Here is a 17,214-nt window from a genome sequence, read left to right as displayed (position 1 = left end):
GGGGGTTTGACTCGAACGTACACGGGGGGGTTCGACTCGAACGTACACGGGGGTACGCACCGTACATACACGGGTGGGGGTACGACTCGAACGTACACGGGGGTTCGACTCAAACGTACACGGGGGGGTTCGACTCGAACGTACACGGGGGGTTTGACTCGAACGTACACGGGGGGGTTCGACTCGAACGTACACGGGGGTACGCACCGTACATACACGGGTGGGGGTACGACTCGAACGTACACGGGGGTACGCACCGTACATACACGGGGGGTACGACTCGAACGTACACGGGGGGGTTCGACTCGAACGTACACGGGGGGTTTGACTCGAACGTACACGGGGGGGTTCGACTCGAACGTACACGGGGGGTTCGACACGTACACGGGTGTACATACAGGGGGGTTCGGCGCGTACCTACGGGGGCTGGGGGGGGGGTCGGCGCGTACCTACGGGGGCTGGGGGGGGTCGGCGCGTACCTACGGGGGCTGGGGGGGGGTCGGCGCGTACCTACGGGGGCTGGGGGGGGGGTCGGCGCGTACCTACGGGGGCTGGGGGGGGTCGGCGCGTACCTACGGGGGCTGGGGGGGGGGTCGGCGCGTACCTACGGGGGCTGGGGGCGCGTATGCGGGCACGTCTCCATGGTTGCTATGGGAGTTCGGTGCGGACGGTGATTTTTTCCATCCGGTTGTAACCTCGGACGCACGGGATGGATCGTGATTCCTCGGTCGGACTTCACCTTTCACGTTTGTACGGTAAATCGTCCGAGGACGTGTCGGACACATTTTCCGACCCGAGGACGTGTGGGGAATGATTCCCAATGCGGTTCGTATGGACTTTTTACCATGCGAATCGTGATTGCCAGTTCGTACGGCACTTGTACGATTCGTACGGTAAAAAGACCGGATACGAGTCGCACGGGGATATTTTTTACCGGATCGTGATCGGCACCAAAGGATTTCTGCATCCGGTAGCAGAAAAACAAAACCTGTTTTTCTTCAGACTAGCATTTAAGAATCCTGGAAGCTGAATGTTAGGAAGGGCAGAGATTTCAGCATCCTTTTTCTGAAGCTGGCACAGCAACAACAGTTGGGAAGCACGGATCTGGATTCCAACTCTGTTTAAATAGTCACCACAATGCAGACTGAACCACTACACCGCAGATCCAAAGGTATACACAACATGTCTGCAAAGCATGTGTAGAAGTTCAATTATACTGAATCCTTTCTTGTTTCCTGAATGTGTACAGCAGTAAGTGGAGGAATCAAATGCTGAGAAACATGTTAAGGCAACAGCCATGTGTGATTCCACTCTTTCTTGTCCTGTCTCATATTGTAAATAAGGGTGTATTTCACATATTACCTCTGAGTCTTGAGAGAAACTCTGTCTTTAAATCCAGTAGCATACCCCGTAGCATAGACTCCAGGTGTGAATAGAGGGCACAAGAAAGCACAAGGAACCCACATCAAATAAATAGAAAGCAGCATGTATCTGAGATCTCTCTGATCAATTGAACCCTTTAGCTATAAAAAAAAAAGGAAGCTGAGGGTTTAACAGGTGATGGTTTCCTGGGTGATGGTGCGGCTACTTGCATCCTTGCGGTTCCCAGACATTTTACTTTGTTGTTTACAGTTCACCCATTGTGAGGAGGATGTGTCATCGAGATGAAGGGGCTTTGTGGATAAGCCTTTATACTTTTTTCTTGGAAAATGTTAGGGTTCAGCGCATTTTTGGTTGACATTTCCAGGAATAAGACAATTTCTATTGCCCTCTTCAAAGATTCACTGTGTTATTTACTGAATGTTGAATGATTCTCTGCATTTTTCTGTACCCAATTGTAGGATTCAGTGTTTTTCCATTTAATTTATGCAGCATTTCTTCCATGATTCTAATTTACTTTGTCTTTCTCTGATCCTTTGGAATTGTTAGTGATTTTGTATCTATCATTTATGTGGGAATTGCATGTGACTGTCTCCTTCTGTGATAAAGACCTTTGTTATGTTACTCAAGAGCCCCGAACAAATCTTATCCCATAAATCCTTGGGGAAATATTTTAGTTTCACAAGTATATAACAATAAAACATTTGAAAGAGTATCTTCTCACTTTTTTCTTGATTAAACAGATTTCATACACACCAAAGTTCTATGTTAACTCTTTTATCTAGTCTTTATTTACCTATTTAATTTCTTTTAAGTCTTGGGCAATACAAAGTGGAAAGTACAGTGAAGCAGTTTTTGACCCAGCCAGATGGAAAACCAACTTTTACAATGCCTTAAAGAGCATCACCATAGAGGGACAGAAGGTCTTTACAAACATCCATGACTCATCCAGAAGATCTCAAGATCCCCATAAGGAGTTCAAGATCAACCTCATAGATAATCCTCAAGCAACTGCAGATCAATCAACTGCTCCTGACCGAGGTAAGGGCATCCAGGGTCTTTTGCAATGCCTCTGTTGAGGGATGCATCCGCTATAGATGAATGCGACAATGATGATTGAGTGCAAGTCAATCAGTGGTAAACTGAAAGTCCTAAATCTCACCTAGCACAACCTCAGCCAGGCCAGACAAACCTAACCACATGAATAAACTAAAAGTTCCACATCACGTATCCAGAGTGCATCCTTAGACCACTGCTTCACTGAAAGACCACAACAGAAGAAACCACCAGATTGGTCTGTCATCTGTTCACACCATACTTCCAGATCAAATAGGTTTCATGGCAAAGTCACAAATCCTGGTTAAGACATACACCACAAGACAAATCACACCTCTGCATTAGACCACACCACTTGTAAAAACCACACTTCCTGAGTAGATCGCATTCTCTGATAACTGTATATATCATGCCACACCTTATGATCAGTTCAGACCTCAATGCTCTGACATGCTATATCTGCCTGACAGATCACACCTCCTGAGAGAGCACTACTAAAAAAACACACATACCAAAGGTGCAGTACAATGCTGATAGGGTATAACACGATGCAAGGGCATGATGATTGTACAGTACAGTGATGAGTGTAAAGCCTGGTGATGATGGGGTACTTTCAATGGCCTTCAATGCTAGATATATTTTAAATTGTTCTGAGTGTAAAGTGTATGCAAGTTAATGAGAAGTAAATTAGGTTAAGCATTTCTAATTAGTATTCAGCCTGGCCCTTTTGGTGAAAACAAAGATCTCTTCATTCCAATATGGAAGCGGGGTAAATGTTGCGTTTGTCTGAAATACTAAAGACTATCTTTTCAAGTTAATCTGCTGTTCTCAATTACTTTTTCAGATCATTTTGGCAGAATCACCAGAGGTGATCAGAGAGGACAGAATAATGAGAAGAACTGCTGTTCTCGCCTCACACAAACAATTCCGGCCCAGGTATAGACCTTGAATTACCCATTTGTGATAGTGTTCCGCACAGTAATAACTTTCAGTGCTGATAAAAGAAGATTCATCTTGCATCTTCTGCTGTGTTATGCTGGTAACTGCATGGCTTCAAATGCCTTTTGATTATTGTTGTCTTAGTCAGAGCAGGGCTGATAAATTCATAGGCAACTGGCTGAGATTTCAATTACATTTCATTTGTTGATTAGACCATGGACATTTTTGGAGATATCCAACTGAATTATAGTTTGAGTGTTTTTTACAATGGGTGCCGGAATCCAGTGGCGGACAGGACAGTGCGAAAGTAGATATCTGGATAGGCTAGTGCTTCTGAAAATATATTTTGGGTTTAATTATGTAAGAGCACTGTAATTGATTTTACAGTTCTATGTTTTGAGATGCAATCATTACACACATTTAAAATTCCTAGCTACCAAACAATACTACCTTCCAGCACTGACAACCACATTTACCTACAGGGTAAACAGTATGTAGGTAAGTACAAGAACTACAGTGTAGTAGACATAAATGAGAGAAATATCTTCAGATGTGTAGAATATTGTTCTGTCCTTTAATTTTTCTTTAGTTTAGAGCCAACGAACAAAAGAAAACCAGCCGACAGGTGATTCGTCGCATTTGGAAAATTATTCCGCGACTTCCTCAGGGCTGTATATAAAGGATGAATGTCTTGGTCGTCACTCAGCTGGTGATAATTCCAACCCGGCTGGGCTAAACACTCAAGTAGACTTGGGTTGCTCTATAGGTATCAGACATGCCGTGAAAAGGAACATCCGGCACATTCTATCAAAGATCTGGATTAGTGGAGCAGAGTTATAAGTCACTAATGTGCAGGATTCAATAATGGACGAAAAGGGTATCTATAGCCTGCGTAGCGGGGCGCTGTGAGGGAGACTCTGTTAAGGAACAGATAATTCTAAAGACGTGGGAGAGTTTCGGCGTGTAAGCCAGGGAACCCTCACGGCCGATCACTGTGTTCCGGGTTGTGGACTTATCCGTTCCTTAACAGAGCATTTTTGTGGATTTATTCAATATATTGAACAATAGAAGGGATACAGAACAGAAAATAATTAAGTTAAAGGAAAATAAAATCTCCGCAGGATAATGCCTATAAGATTACTTAATAAACATTAGTGACTTATAACTCTTATAACTGAGCGATGACCAAGACATTCATTCATCCTTTATATACAGCCCTGAGGAAGTTGCGGAATAATTTTCCAAATGCGACGAAACATGTGTCGGCTGGTTTTCTTCTGTTCATTGGCTCTAAACTAAAGAAAAATTAAAGGACAGAACAATATTCTACACATCTGAAGATATTTCTCTCATTTATGGCTACTACACTGTAGTTCTTGTACTTACCTACATACTGTTTACCTACTATTATGTGTGCCTAGGTTACTGTTTCATGTTTGGAAAAGGTGAGTCGTATTCTATCTGTTCCCCATGATTTTCTGCTTGCGTGTTGTCCAAGCAGGGTGCTGGTGATTCCTGGCAATGTGATGACTATCTTCCTGCGTCGGCTGCCTGTAATTCTACATTATGTAATTATCAGCAGCGGCCTGTGCAGGTAAGAACAGTGGGGCTGGTTGGTAATTTTCCATCGTCATTGTCTGTTGAAATTCCCCCCCCCACCACTGTTACCTGCACGTACTGCGGCTGGTAAATATCACCCTGAAGTTTCATCACTAATAGACGTTAGCTATACAAAACATAACGTGGAACACTTGAAACTACATGTGTAGATGTTAACTGTCTGCTAGTTTTTGCTAATTTCAATGTTGGTAATTACATTTTATCATTTGTTTCTTCCTTCTCTGAAGCTAAATGAGGTTATTTTGCCCTGAATAAAACCTAAATAAAGATTTTTTTTTTAAAAGAGGCTATTTTGCCCTTAATAGTGACTTTAAAAGTTTCCCAGAATATTAGCGATTGCTGAAGTTAAATATTTCATAGTCCATAATTTTTTCCTGACTACAAAACACAAATTGGTGCTTGAGATAAGAGTTATTTTAACAGTGCATATCCCAGTCATATAGGGCATTTCTTTCTGTCACAGATGTGCATAGGAAGGAAGAATGCTTCTTTCTAGTCGCCACTGTGACTTGCCATCATTCTCCCTTCTCTGGCAAAAGACTGAATAATCAAGTGGGGCCCATGATAAATGTAAATTGACCTTTATGGAAATCTGGAATTTAGAATGAATTATGAATCATTGCATTGGATATCAGTGCAATGAAATACATAAAACGAAGCCAGATCTCAGTAAAAGCAAGCATACCATGTGAGTGCTATTTTGGCATACCCGAATGGGTGGAAGGTCAGAACTGTTAGAAATACATGGTTGAGATTATTGGGCAGGCATTTCCTGAAGTTAAGGATGATTACATCTCTTGTGGTGCTCAGAGGGGATACCAGTCTTACAAATCTGTAGAAACCAAATCAGATGCTCGACTTATGTGTAAATCTATTAAGGCTTCAGATTCCTAATTATCTGAAAAAACCTCAGGTTTTTGAGTACCTACATCCAGTGAGCAGACGGCAGCCTTGTACATTTTTCCCAAATGATTCAGGAGTTGAAAGTAGCTAGAAAATGTTTTTTCTTAACTAGTTAATATTCACAAGGATCAGTTGGGAAGTCCAAGAAGTCTCAAAGCATGAAGGAAAAGATGTAATGATGGTAAACACCAATTAGATCAATTTACAGTGAGAAGGGGCACAAAAACTAACATTCTTTAATTTATTGAAGTGAGAGCAGGACGCAGAAAGAGCAAAGCAGAAAAGAAAAGTAGTCAGCCAAGGTGAGGAGCTGTCACCTCCTGTTCAGAGTGGGTAAGCTAGGTTGAGGAAAGTTTAATACCTTAAATTAATCAGCTCTGTGACACTGGTGGAAAGGGGCTATAATATTATGTTCACAAAATATTTTCTCATAATGTTAACTTCAAACATGCATTTTATCAGCTTGCTCTCTCTAAATAGTTAAACGCAAGCCAAAAGCTTGATTTATTTGGAGATAGAAAACACTTTAACTTCTATGTTACAATAAACACATCTCTAAAAGGCGAAAGTTAACTTTCTTAGGGCCCCATGGGTACAGCATTTGTACATTTCAATAACACCCATTTAATAAAAAGGACATAAGTATTGATGAATCATAAAGTGTAGTCTATAAAGTGTAGAATTCAGCTAAAGAGTACAAAGACAGATGGTTAGTTTTAGAATGAGAACTGTGATTGCCATTGTTTTTGGACCATTTATGCAAATGAAGATTACGATGGTCATCTTAGAAATAGCTTCTTTCTCTCGCTCTTGTATAGTGAGGTGTTTGGATAAATTATTGAGTTGCAAATATCAGGTGACACAAATATCGGAAATATCAAGATACGAAAATGTCATGATATAAAAATATTGCTGGCAAGAATATCGTATTTGTAGGTCAGTAATATTATTTTTCAGAATATGAATGTTTTTTATATCGCTTTCAGTAGTATAGCTGCAAAAAGTATTGTTTTATAATTATTTTAATGTGTTTTAGTTCATATACTAATTTTATCTGTTACTACTGTTTGTATAATTGTTACTAATTGTTTTAATTCAGTTGGGAATTCTAAGTGATTTTGATTTTTTTTAAATTGTTAATAGTAATTTAAAGTGTCATAGCAGGTTGTTGTATGTGTAGCAGGGTAGGGTGGGAACCATTTAATTATTAATTGATCATTTTAATTAAATATGTGGCTTATATCAATTATGTAAAGTATGTAATACTAATTTATTTTTGTTATATTTTAGGTGTGGGTTTCTAGGTTTGTAGGGTTATAGGGTGGGGAGCTAATAAAGTAGTAATTAATTACCAATTATTCATTTAGCATTAATTATTCAATTTATTATTATGTAAATTGTGTAATGCTTATATATTTTTGTTATATTCTAGGTGTGGGCTGCTGGGTTTATAGCGGCATAGGATGAAAAGTTAATTAAATAATTAACAAATAATCATTCATTGTTAATTATATAATTGATTATCAATTATTTAGTTATACTATACTTATTTATTTTAGTTTTATTTTAGGTGTGGGTGCTAGGATTGTAGGAGTAAATATAAGAAGCTAATTGAGTAATGATTAAATAATTATTTTAATAATTTCTTTTTAAAAATAGTAAATAATTATTACAATTATTGTTAAAATATTAAATAATTAGTATCAAAATAGTAAATGATGATTTTTAGTTGATAATTATTTAATTGAATATTATGTACATTTCTAAATTGTGTCTTATTCTTTAATGTATATATATGTTTGTTTTGTTATATAACCTTTATATTAAGAGTTTCATATTTTTTCTAAATAATACGGTTATTCAAATATGTAATGTGTTTGAAATGAAGTACTTTCCCTACTATTGCTTAGACTCTAGTAGGAATTGTAAATTTCACCCCTCCTAAGTCCAACGGTTTCCCCACTGTTGCACAGACTGGAGTGGTAATAGTAAATTTTACGCCTCCGAAGTCCAATGTTTAGAGTACACTGCACTGTTTGGAGTGGGAATAGTGAATACAGCCCCTCCAAAGCCAACACCTTTCCTAGTTTTGTGCTGTTTGACGTTTGAATAGCAGATGTAACCCCTCTGAAGTCCAACACTTTCGCAACTGTTACGCTGACTGAAGTGGGAATAATAAATGTAACCCCTCCAAAATTTAACACTTTACCTACTGTTAGATTAGAGTGGGAATAGTAAATTTAACACTTCTGAATTCCAACACTTTCCCTGCTGTTGCATAAACTTGAGCGGGATTTGCCAATCTAACCCATCCAAAGTCCAATATTTTTCCGACTGTTGCGCTTTTTGTAGTGGGAATAGTAAATGTAACCCCTCCAAAATCCAACAGTTTCACTTCTGCTGCATAAACTGGTTTGGGATTAGTATTTCTAATATTCCAAGTCTCCAATACTTTTCATATTATTGCTGGCATATATTTTTTACTTTATTTTTTTTCTTTTTCTAAATTTTATAAAATAAATATTTTACTTTTTTATTTTTATAATTATTTTGTAATTATGTATTTTGGTTTTTCGTTTTTTTATATTTTATTTAGCTGGTAGTTTATTTAATATATTATAATTGAATTGTTAATATTTGTTAAGTTTCATTAAAATATATAAAAAAAAAAAATATATATATATATATATATATATATATATATATATATATATATATATGTTTTTAATAGTAGTACATTTAAAACATTTAACAAAATAAGATTAGAATGTGAAATATATATTTTTAATAATTGTATGTATATAAATGTATATATATAAAATGTGAATATTATCCAAAAAACTTACAAAAATATAGTTTTTTTCTAATATATATAGATTAAAGTAGTAAATCATAAATAATTTGGTATATAACAGTAATATAATGAAAATTACATAAAGTCCACTAATAATTAACACTGTATATAAATGTATACTTTAAAATATAAACACTTAACGATATGTGCAATATAAATAATTTCATTATTTAATTGATTAATATATTATAACAATAGAATTATTTATTATTATTATAGTATACATTATATTAATATATGTGTATATATATATATATATATATATCACTGAAAAAACCATAGGTTTCGGGGGCGGTATAGTTAGCTGGACATTTCCCTCGTACAAAACCCTAGAAATTCCCCTGTTATAGTTAGTTCAGCTAACTATAACTCGCGCCACCGCACTGCACTGCTGATGACGTCACATATTACATCACTCATGACATGGTCAGTGACATCACTGATGACATCACTGATGACATCTTAAATTACATCACTATATGTTATAAAAAACTATATTTTTGTAAATTTTTTGATGATATTAGTGTTAAACAATATTTTATATCCAATATTTTTGTACTTATTATAAGTATGAAGACACAATATTTTGTTAAAAGATATTTGTGTCAAACGATATTGTTTATCTCAATATTGTATCAGTGGTCTGTATATTGGCGATGACTTCAATATTTCCCAATGCAAGATAGTCAGTATCCCAAACTGTAAAGAAAATTGTCTTCTAAACAAAAAATTAAACATTCTATTAAAAAAAAATGTAATTGCTAGTTGCCAATGCTGCTCGGAGAAACTAAGACCCAGTCATTAAATACTATAGCCTTATAGCCCGCCGTAGCTGGCTATACCAGCTATTAAAGGCCCTCTCCCGCGTTAAAGGCCCGAGCCAAAGGCGAGGGACTTCAACAAGGGAACGGGACTTTAATAGTCGTATAGCCCTGCTACGAAGGGCTATAAGGCTATTAGAACATTCTGCCACTAGAGGGCAGAGTGTTCTAACAAATAAAACAAAGGCTTCTCGAATTAAATCCCCTCGAGCTCCGAGAGGCCTTTGTAAAACATTGGAATGTTGCGCTGCGGGCCTTTACCGGCCCGTAGAAGCAGGGAGCACTCCATTGTCTTCAATGGAGCTCCCAACATTCCAATGTTCTAATATACAGTTTAGTCACTTAGATATATGTCCTGTTCATCTATTAAATCTTATTTTGCTTTTGATTTGCTCGAAAGGAATTCTGAAATACAGCCTAAATTTAAATCAGATCAGACAGTAGTGTAAATTAAAATTTATTTTTTTTCTTCATAAAAAGGTGATTTTATTGAAGGGAATATAACTGTGGCACGCTGTTTTCAACCATGGTTTGTGAACATGCATGCTGTTTAGTGCTTAAAGACGATCCCTTTCTTAGTCAAGAAGAAAGAAATCTCCTATTATAATGTCATCCTTAATTATAGGTTTGACTGCTAGTGCTAGACCATTCAGTACAGGTATTTATCCCATATCTTAATGGATTAATTAAAGAGCATTGTTCTTTTATGGAAAGAGCATGTTCTTTCCACTCTTGCAATCATTAAAGTAAAGCAGCTGAAAGTGAAACTCAGATGAGGCCATGTATGAAATGTATGCAGATAAAAGGGCTTTGGTACAAATGGTAATAGTAATTATATTATTATCGATGTTATTAATATATTTCAAGAAAATTGACCCATAAAATCTCAACAAAAACAGAATAATATCAACACTTCACTAATATCTGGAAAATTAAACTGATCAAGAACACATAACGATGTAAAACCTCTATGCAATTCATCTTGTAAATAAGGCATTTAATGAAGCATATATCCTCTGCCTTCAAACTACATCAATAGTACACGTCATCAACAGCCCTTTACCTCCCTTGCTTAAAAAAAAACAATTGCTTTTAGTGTACCAGATAGGTAGGCTATGAGGGGGTATGTGTAGGAAATGATCACCTTTTGTGTGATGCACCCATAGCATTTTGTCCTATCTGTTTTTCTATGGCTGCATTTTACCTCTGCTAACCAGTAGTAAATTGTCTGTGCTCTCCCTCTTAACATTATTGAATTGGCCTACTCCTATTTTGCATATTTATCATGTCTATAAGTCCCTAGTATATGGTACAAAATGTATCCAGGACCTGGAAGTTAAATGTCACTAGTGAACTGCTGCACCTATTGTACCATCCACTACAGTGGCAGTGCAAATAGAGCTTCATGCCCACTATTTTAGCCTGACTAGAGCAGTGTAAAAACTTGCAATTTGACCTGTCAAAAAAGACCCTTTTGACAGGTCTAGGTTCTATTCCATAGAAATTCAGATCTTCTAGTAGAAATGATAAGTCTCTATTTGAACTTGTATTCTGGTCCGGAACAAGATTATGCCCCAACGTTTTCAAATTGATCCAATATTAGTCATACTTTGGTAGGCAAAAGGCGTAGGGCTGTGATATGCCCCTAACAGTGCGCAATCCGCTGCGTACCCGGACAGTTCCGATTTGGTCAGCAAACCACGTTGGGGCATAATTTTGTTCCGGACCAGAATACAAGTTCAAATAGGGACTTATCATTTCTACTAGAAGACCTGAATTTCTATGGAATACTTTTTGGGACTCATCTACTACATATTGAAGCCTTGAAAAAGTTATTTACAACGAAACACGTGTCGGCTGCTGGTTTGACGTCTGATGGGAGGATCATTGTATCAAGTCTTACAATTTTGGAATACAATGCCATTACTTTCAAATATATGGTCAAAGTTGTATGTTCCATATGTGTATTAAACTGTACAGCAAGTAAAAACCTCTTTTTGTTTGCTGCTATGTTCAAAGTTACATGCATAGAAAAAGATTACTCAAAAAATATTGAATTGATTTGAGTGCCGAGGTTCATCCATTTGTTTTGAACATGCAAAATGTGCATGAATGTTTGGCCGGCCCGAGACGTCTAGCCAAACATTCATGCGCACTTACAAAGTGTGCTCACCACTCCCCCTGCTCCTGTCGTCATTGCAGCCCCACCCAGCCCTGCAAAGCTGCTGCAGCAGGAACAAATAAAATGATAATAAAATCCAGTTATTATCATTTTATTTTTTCTTTATTTCACTGCTAAAAAGGAGTGGGGCGATGCTCCTCCGCCTTGGAGGAGGAGCCACAACCATGTGGCACAGAGGCTAACATCAAGGAGAGCAGTCCTTCGGATATTTCCTGGCAGTCGAAATGCTTATGGCAGCAACGCCTCATTCCATAGGAACAATCGAACTGTGCTCCCTGGCAGGTAAAGACAAACTGATCAATGGAAGTAGGGAAAAGAAAGTGCTTGAAGGGGGCATTTTAAAATCAACATTTCTGTAGAGCAGTCTTGGAAAGTGTACTGTTACTTTTTAGGGGTTTTTAAGAAATGTTCATGTAAATACCATGTTTTCACTATGATTTTTAGACTTGACACCAGGAGTGCTTGCTGCCCAAGAGTGGTGTTTCCAAGCCCTACCTCAGACATAAGAGCCTGCTCTATTAAATCACGCACACTGACATGCTCATTTTAGGTAGGAGACTCCCAACTGTTTAAGCTAAAAGGGCTTTATTATTGATTTCTCCCACTTAACACTTCCTTTACTTCTTTGAAAGTTAGAGGAATTAAATTCCCATCGATTTTAAAATATTTCCTATTATCTGCTCCCCAATTCCTGCATCTATGATAAATATATATGCTTGACTTGTAAAACCACACAGCTGCTGCTTGGTAGTTATATCCCTGTTTATAAATTCCCTGCAGGATTTGATTGAGGATGTCAGATCTATGAACCTCATGGACCCTGTACCAGGTAAGGACCATGCGAATACTGTACTTTCTTTTTCTAGTATACACATTGTCCAGCGTCACCATAATCCCGCTCCGGTTTCTTGATAAAAGACAACCGTTGAATACAATATTGAATATTTAGATGAAAAAAAACTCCACTATTAAGAACATGGGTCAACACAACATTTCGGAAATCTTGCTGAGAGTGTCATATACTGAAACACGTGCTGGGAATTGGGGACAGTCGCATATGGGAAATTATCAAAAAACGTTTTCCAACTAGCAAACCCTGTCCGTTTATTCACACCCTGCACAAATCGTGCTGCACTGGCACAGCCACATTAACCATCATTCTTTCAAATATTGCTAAACTAATAAATAACAAGCCACCGACAATGCAAAAATAACAGATATTAGAACATTGGAATGTTGGGAGCTCCATTGAAAACAATGGAGTAGCTCCGGGTTTATAATGGCTGTTATAAGCCGGGTGCTCCAACATTCCAATGTTTCTTTGTTCACAGCAGTGGCTGTGAACAAAGGCTTCAGGGAGTCTGAGGGGATTACAATCCCCTCGTGCTCTCTGAGGCCTTTGTTTTATTTGTTAGAACATTCTGCCCTCTAGTGGCAGAATGTTCTAATAGCTTTATATCCCTTCGTAGCTGGGCTATACCGGCTATTAAAGTCGTGCTCCCTTGTTAAAGGCCCTCGCCTTCGGCTCGGGCCTTTAACGCTGGAGCGGGCCTTAATGCTATGTTATAGCTATGGAGATTTTGCACTCAACTTACACTGGCTCCCAATCATTTTCCAGACCTGCGTTGCTTTTGTTAGATAACAGTACCTTTCATCAAACCCAAACAATGAGTACACAGCTGCCATGGTATGCTGATTTTTAATCCCACACAGGCACGCTGACTTTTAATCCCACCCAGGCCCATTCGTACGATGTGAAGAGTTGTAATTTAGGAATCATGCTGACATAAACCCAAAACTGCATCACACAAAAAGCATGCAGGTGTTACATTCAGAAAAATCTGAACACAGTTGGTTCTGTTTTAGTAGGTTTAAGAAATGCCACAGAACCAAATACTAGACTATTCTTACAATAAAGGATCCGTAGGACCAGAAGAATTCAAGGAGTCCAGAGGAAATCTAAAACAATCCTGAAAAATAGTGGGACTAAAATCAAGAGCCTGGGGCAATGAACGTGGCAAAAATATTTCTAATCCACCACTGAGCCTTGCCACCATTTATGTGGTTAAACAGGATATCACTTCAGTGAGTGGAGGAATGTGCCATCTTGGTTTGGGAGCATGAATGTGGTATGTAATAAATGCTCGACCATCTTGGCTTGGTCAGTTGAAATAATGTCCTCTTCCATTCCAAAGTATTTCCTGTTTGGCAGTGCAGATATGACGGAGTGAAATGACAGACACCACCAACAGAGGCAAGCAGGTGCTTCCTTTAGCCAGAACCTCCTCTGTCGCAGCCGGGTAGTGCAAGCCTCCCCAGCATCTAACTGAGGCAGCTGGCAGATAAGTGTGCTTATTCGATTCATCCACGAGTGTTGCCGCACGCTGACTCTAAAGGAGAGATGAAAGGATTGCTATGGGCCAGTGGATGAACCGCTGGTGCCCCCAACCAAAGGGAGAGTATTACCAAGAACGGCCGACTAAAGAAGTCAGCCACAGTGGGTAAGGCACCGCACAGCTATGGTCGCAAGATTGTTGTGTTCCATAGGTGCTCTACCCATGGAGCAGAACAATCTTGCAACCAATGTAATGCTCTTTGAAGGTGGTATTTGTAAATTGATAATTACAGTTTTATGAATTAAATGATGTAATCTGGAAAGAGTACAGTTGTGAGGTACAGTTAGAGACAGCAAATGGTGTGGGTCAGGCCGCACATTAGTATAATGAGAATGGGGTTGGGCAAGATCATTCAGATGGTTTCTTGCTAGTTTATGTCACCAATTAACCTACAATCCATGTGATCTTTGTTAGTAAAAGGCTTGTGTGAATAAGAGAGTTTTTCACGCATTCAAAAGGTCGGATAGCTTGGCTGGCCTGTGGGGCAGCAATCACATCCAGAGGTATTGGCTCCATGCTGTATCCTCTTGGGTCTTGATGGTCCAATGGTGAGGGTAAGCACACTATGATGTTTATGGTGAGGACGAAGCTGATGGTTATTGTAAGCATTCTCCAGTTGTGCTGATGTCCAGGTCCCAAGCTACTGCTACCTTCAGGCACATCATATAGAACTTTAACTTCCACGCTGTATTTCACAGAGGCAGATGGGAAGTTTATAAGGTGGGATGGTTTCATTTGAAATTTAGCCCCGGCCGTAATACAGCATTTACATGAGAAAGAAGAGAGCAAACATTTATTTTAAGCAATAAATAGAAGTTGACAAATAAAAGAGAGTGCACATATGTAGATCACAGCTGTGAATAATAGCCCCAAAGAAACTGAAAATTTAGTTTTGGAAGGCATGAAGGTATGTTATTGGTTAATGAAAAAAAAAACATTCAAGTCTAACAAATTCTGCTGATCTTTCTATTTTCCATAGAGGAAACAATCTTCAACATGCACTGCCAGGGCATAAGAGGATTGGCTCCAAAGGTGCCAGTGGTGAGCAGAAGCAGCGGAAACCAGCCAGAAGAGGCAAGTTTCTACACCTCGTCACAGACATACTACAACCACACTGTGACACAGCGAAACACTGTCCGGGGGGACCTCACATGCACTCCAGCTGCGTCTCTGCAAGAGCCCCTGAGGCAGAGCCAGACACACACCTTTGCTGTGACAGATCACCTTCATCAAGCAGGTCAGTCAACCTGCATGAGTGCATGAATGAGTGGCTAGGTGAGTGAGGCTGCATGGAATAGCTGTTATCTCGTACATGGCCAGAGCAAAGATTCCATATTATAGAGTGAGTGAAATGTGTACAGCACACAGCTTCAGAGTGAACCTGGGTAAGACTGCTGCCTTGACATGGACCAGAAACAAGATCGAATACTAATGACAATAAATGTTTTAGAGGTTATAATAAAAATAGCAAAGGATTCTTCCATGTGCTCTGAAATGGGAGCAGGTTCCAGAGGAGGAGCGCGGGCCTGGACTATAAATGGTTCCTTGCCTAAGGTGCCATTTTAAATGAATCCACTTCCAGATGTTGCTGCATAGGCTGTAGTCCGTTTCTGAAATATCTCCAGTGGTCGCCATTATTATTATGTACTTTTTTCTGAAACCGGCTGGTGTTTGATAAGGACCAAAAGACTTGTTGAGAGGCCAGTGGAATTGAGTGGTAGTTGTTCTTGGCCAGAAGAGATTAAACAACAGATGAGGCCAGAGGTAGACGAGGAGAGCCGGGGCGAGTGAGACGAGCAGGCGCGAAGCAGTTTAAACTCATGATATAAATTCACTCTGAAATAAATATGACAAACAGCTGTACCAACATAGCCCTCACTGCTTGCGTTCATCCTTTGGCCTCTCTGTGCCTGAAATGCAATCCCCTGTGGGAGTCTGGCCTCCTCACAGGGGTTTTGGTCGCTGTGTGCTGATCATCTTTGGTTCCAATCGTGGTTCTGGCACCGCAATCGGATGTGTAAACTTGAAAAGATGGGTGCCTGTCTGAGATCAAACATGTGAAGTTCAATGATTAGATTTGGTATCTCTTTCCCGAGGCCCATATGTTGACTCACTATATGACAAACTACCCACGTTAGTACTAGTATTAGTAGTCAGTACTAGTCTTACCTCAGGGCATCCAACACAATGTTCCCTAACAACATCCTGTACAGTGTCAGAGCTTGCTTGGGCTGATGGGTAATGGGATGCACACATGGAAAGTTCTTTCAAGTTTTGAGGTAGCTCTCTGTGGTTCACAAGCCATGCTGTGGGTAACTGAGTGCACCGTGTTTTCTCAGTAAATGTTGATAGATGGACTAGTGTTCGTGGAAAAGGGTGGAGATCCCACGCTATCTTTAAGAGTATGAGGTATGGCACGTTTTGGCTGCAAAGCAGAGTATACGTAGCCTGCCTTGTGCAGTGGACAAAAGAAGCATAGGTTAGGTGGTGCAGCGGAGGGTTGATATGAAAGGTTGGCTGCGGCATTAACTTAAATAAAGCTCCATTACAGATACGCTGAGTCCATAGACAGAAATATAAAAAACAATCCTGTTGTTCTGACAGACGCTCTATTGGCGTTGCCTTTCTGTTATGTTTTGTGTTTCCTGAAGAAGTCTTGGGCTCTAAGAAATGCCCCATAAAACAAGCGCTTGTTGAAGGTTAGGGCATCCTTAGCATTTACAACCAGTGACGCCGCATGGCAGACTGGGACGGTCTGAATGCAACACTGACAAATCCAGAAAAAATGAATTATACAGGAGGAAAACATGTTCAAGTCTTTCCTGCCACTTTTCTGAATTCAACAATTTGGCACAACAAAGATTTGGTTATTCGTAATAAACCAATTTATTGGAAGACTTGGCGACGGAAAGGTTTAGTATGGATACACCAATTATTCTCACATTCAAGTTTTTTATCGTTTCACTCACTCAGACAACTATTCAATTTACCTGCCTCATTCATACATTAATATAATTTACTCAAGTTGGCTGTGATGGATAAGTTCGTTCAATTATCCGTTAC

At 39.2% G+C, this 17,214-nt stretch overlaps 1 protein-coding gene across 3 annotated transcripts in view; it reads left to right on the top strand.

Moving 5' to 3' along the window:
- The window catches only part of LOC146860859 (interferon regulatory factor 3-like), a 147,383-nt gene that overhangs the window by 59,658 nt on the left and 70,511 nt on the right, over positions 1–17,214 (top strand). For all 3 annotated transcript variants that reach the window (XM_085644836.1, XM_085644837.1, XM_085644835.1), the window contains 4 exons: positions 2,196–2,421; positions 3,281–3,372; positions 12,536–12,584; positions 15,131–15,388. In XM_085644836.1, coding sequence (XP_085500962.1) covers positions 2,196–2,421; positions 3,281–3,372; positions 12,536–12,584; positions 15,131–15,388 — 625 coding nt within the window. The remainder of the gene's footprint in view (positions 1–2,195; positions 2,422–3,280; positions 3,373–12,535; positions 12,585–15,130; positions 15,389–17,214) is intronic.

Source organism: Triturus cristatus, chromosome 3_1, assembly GCF_964204655.1.
Source record: "Triturus cristatus chromosome 3_1, aTriCri1.1, whole genome shotgun sequence".
Taxonomy (NCBI): Eukaryota; Metazoa; Chordata; class Amphibia; order Caudata; family Salamandridae; genus Triturus; species Triturus cristatus.
Note: the sequence above shows the minus strand (reverse complement) of the source record. Positions and strands in the feature narration are given on the sequence as shown.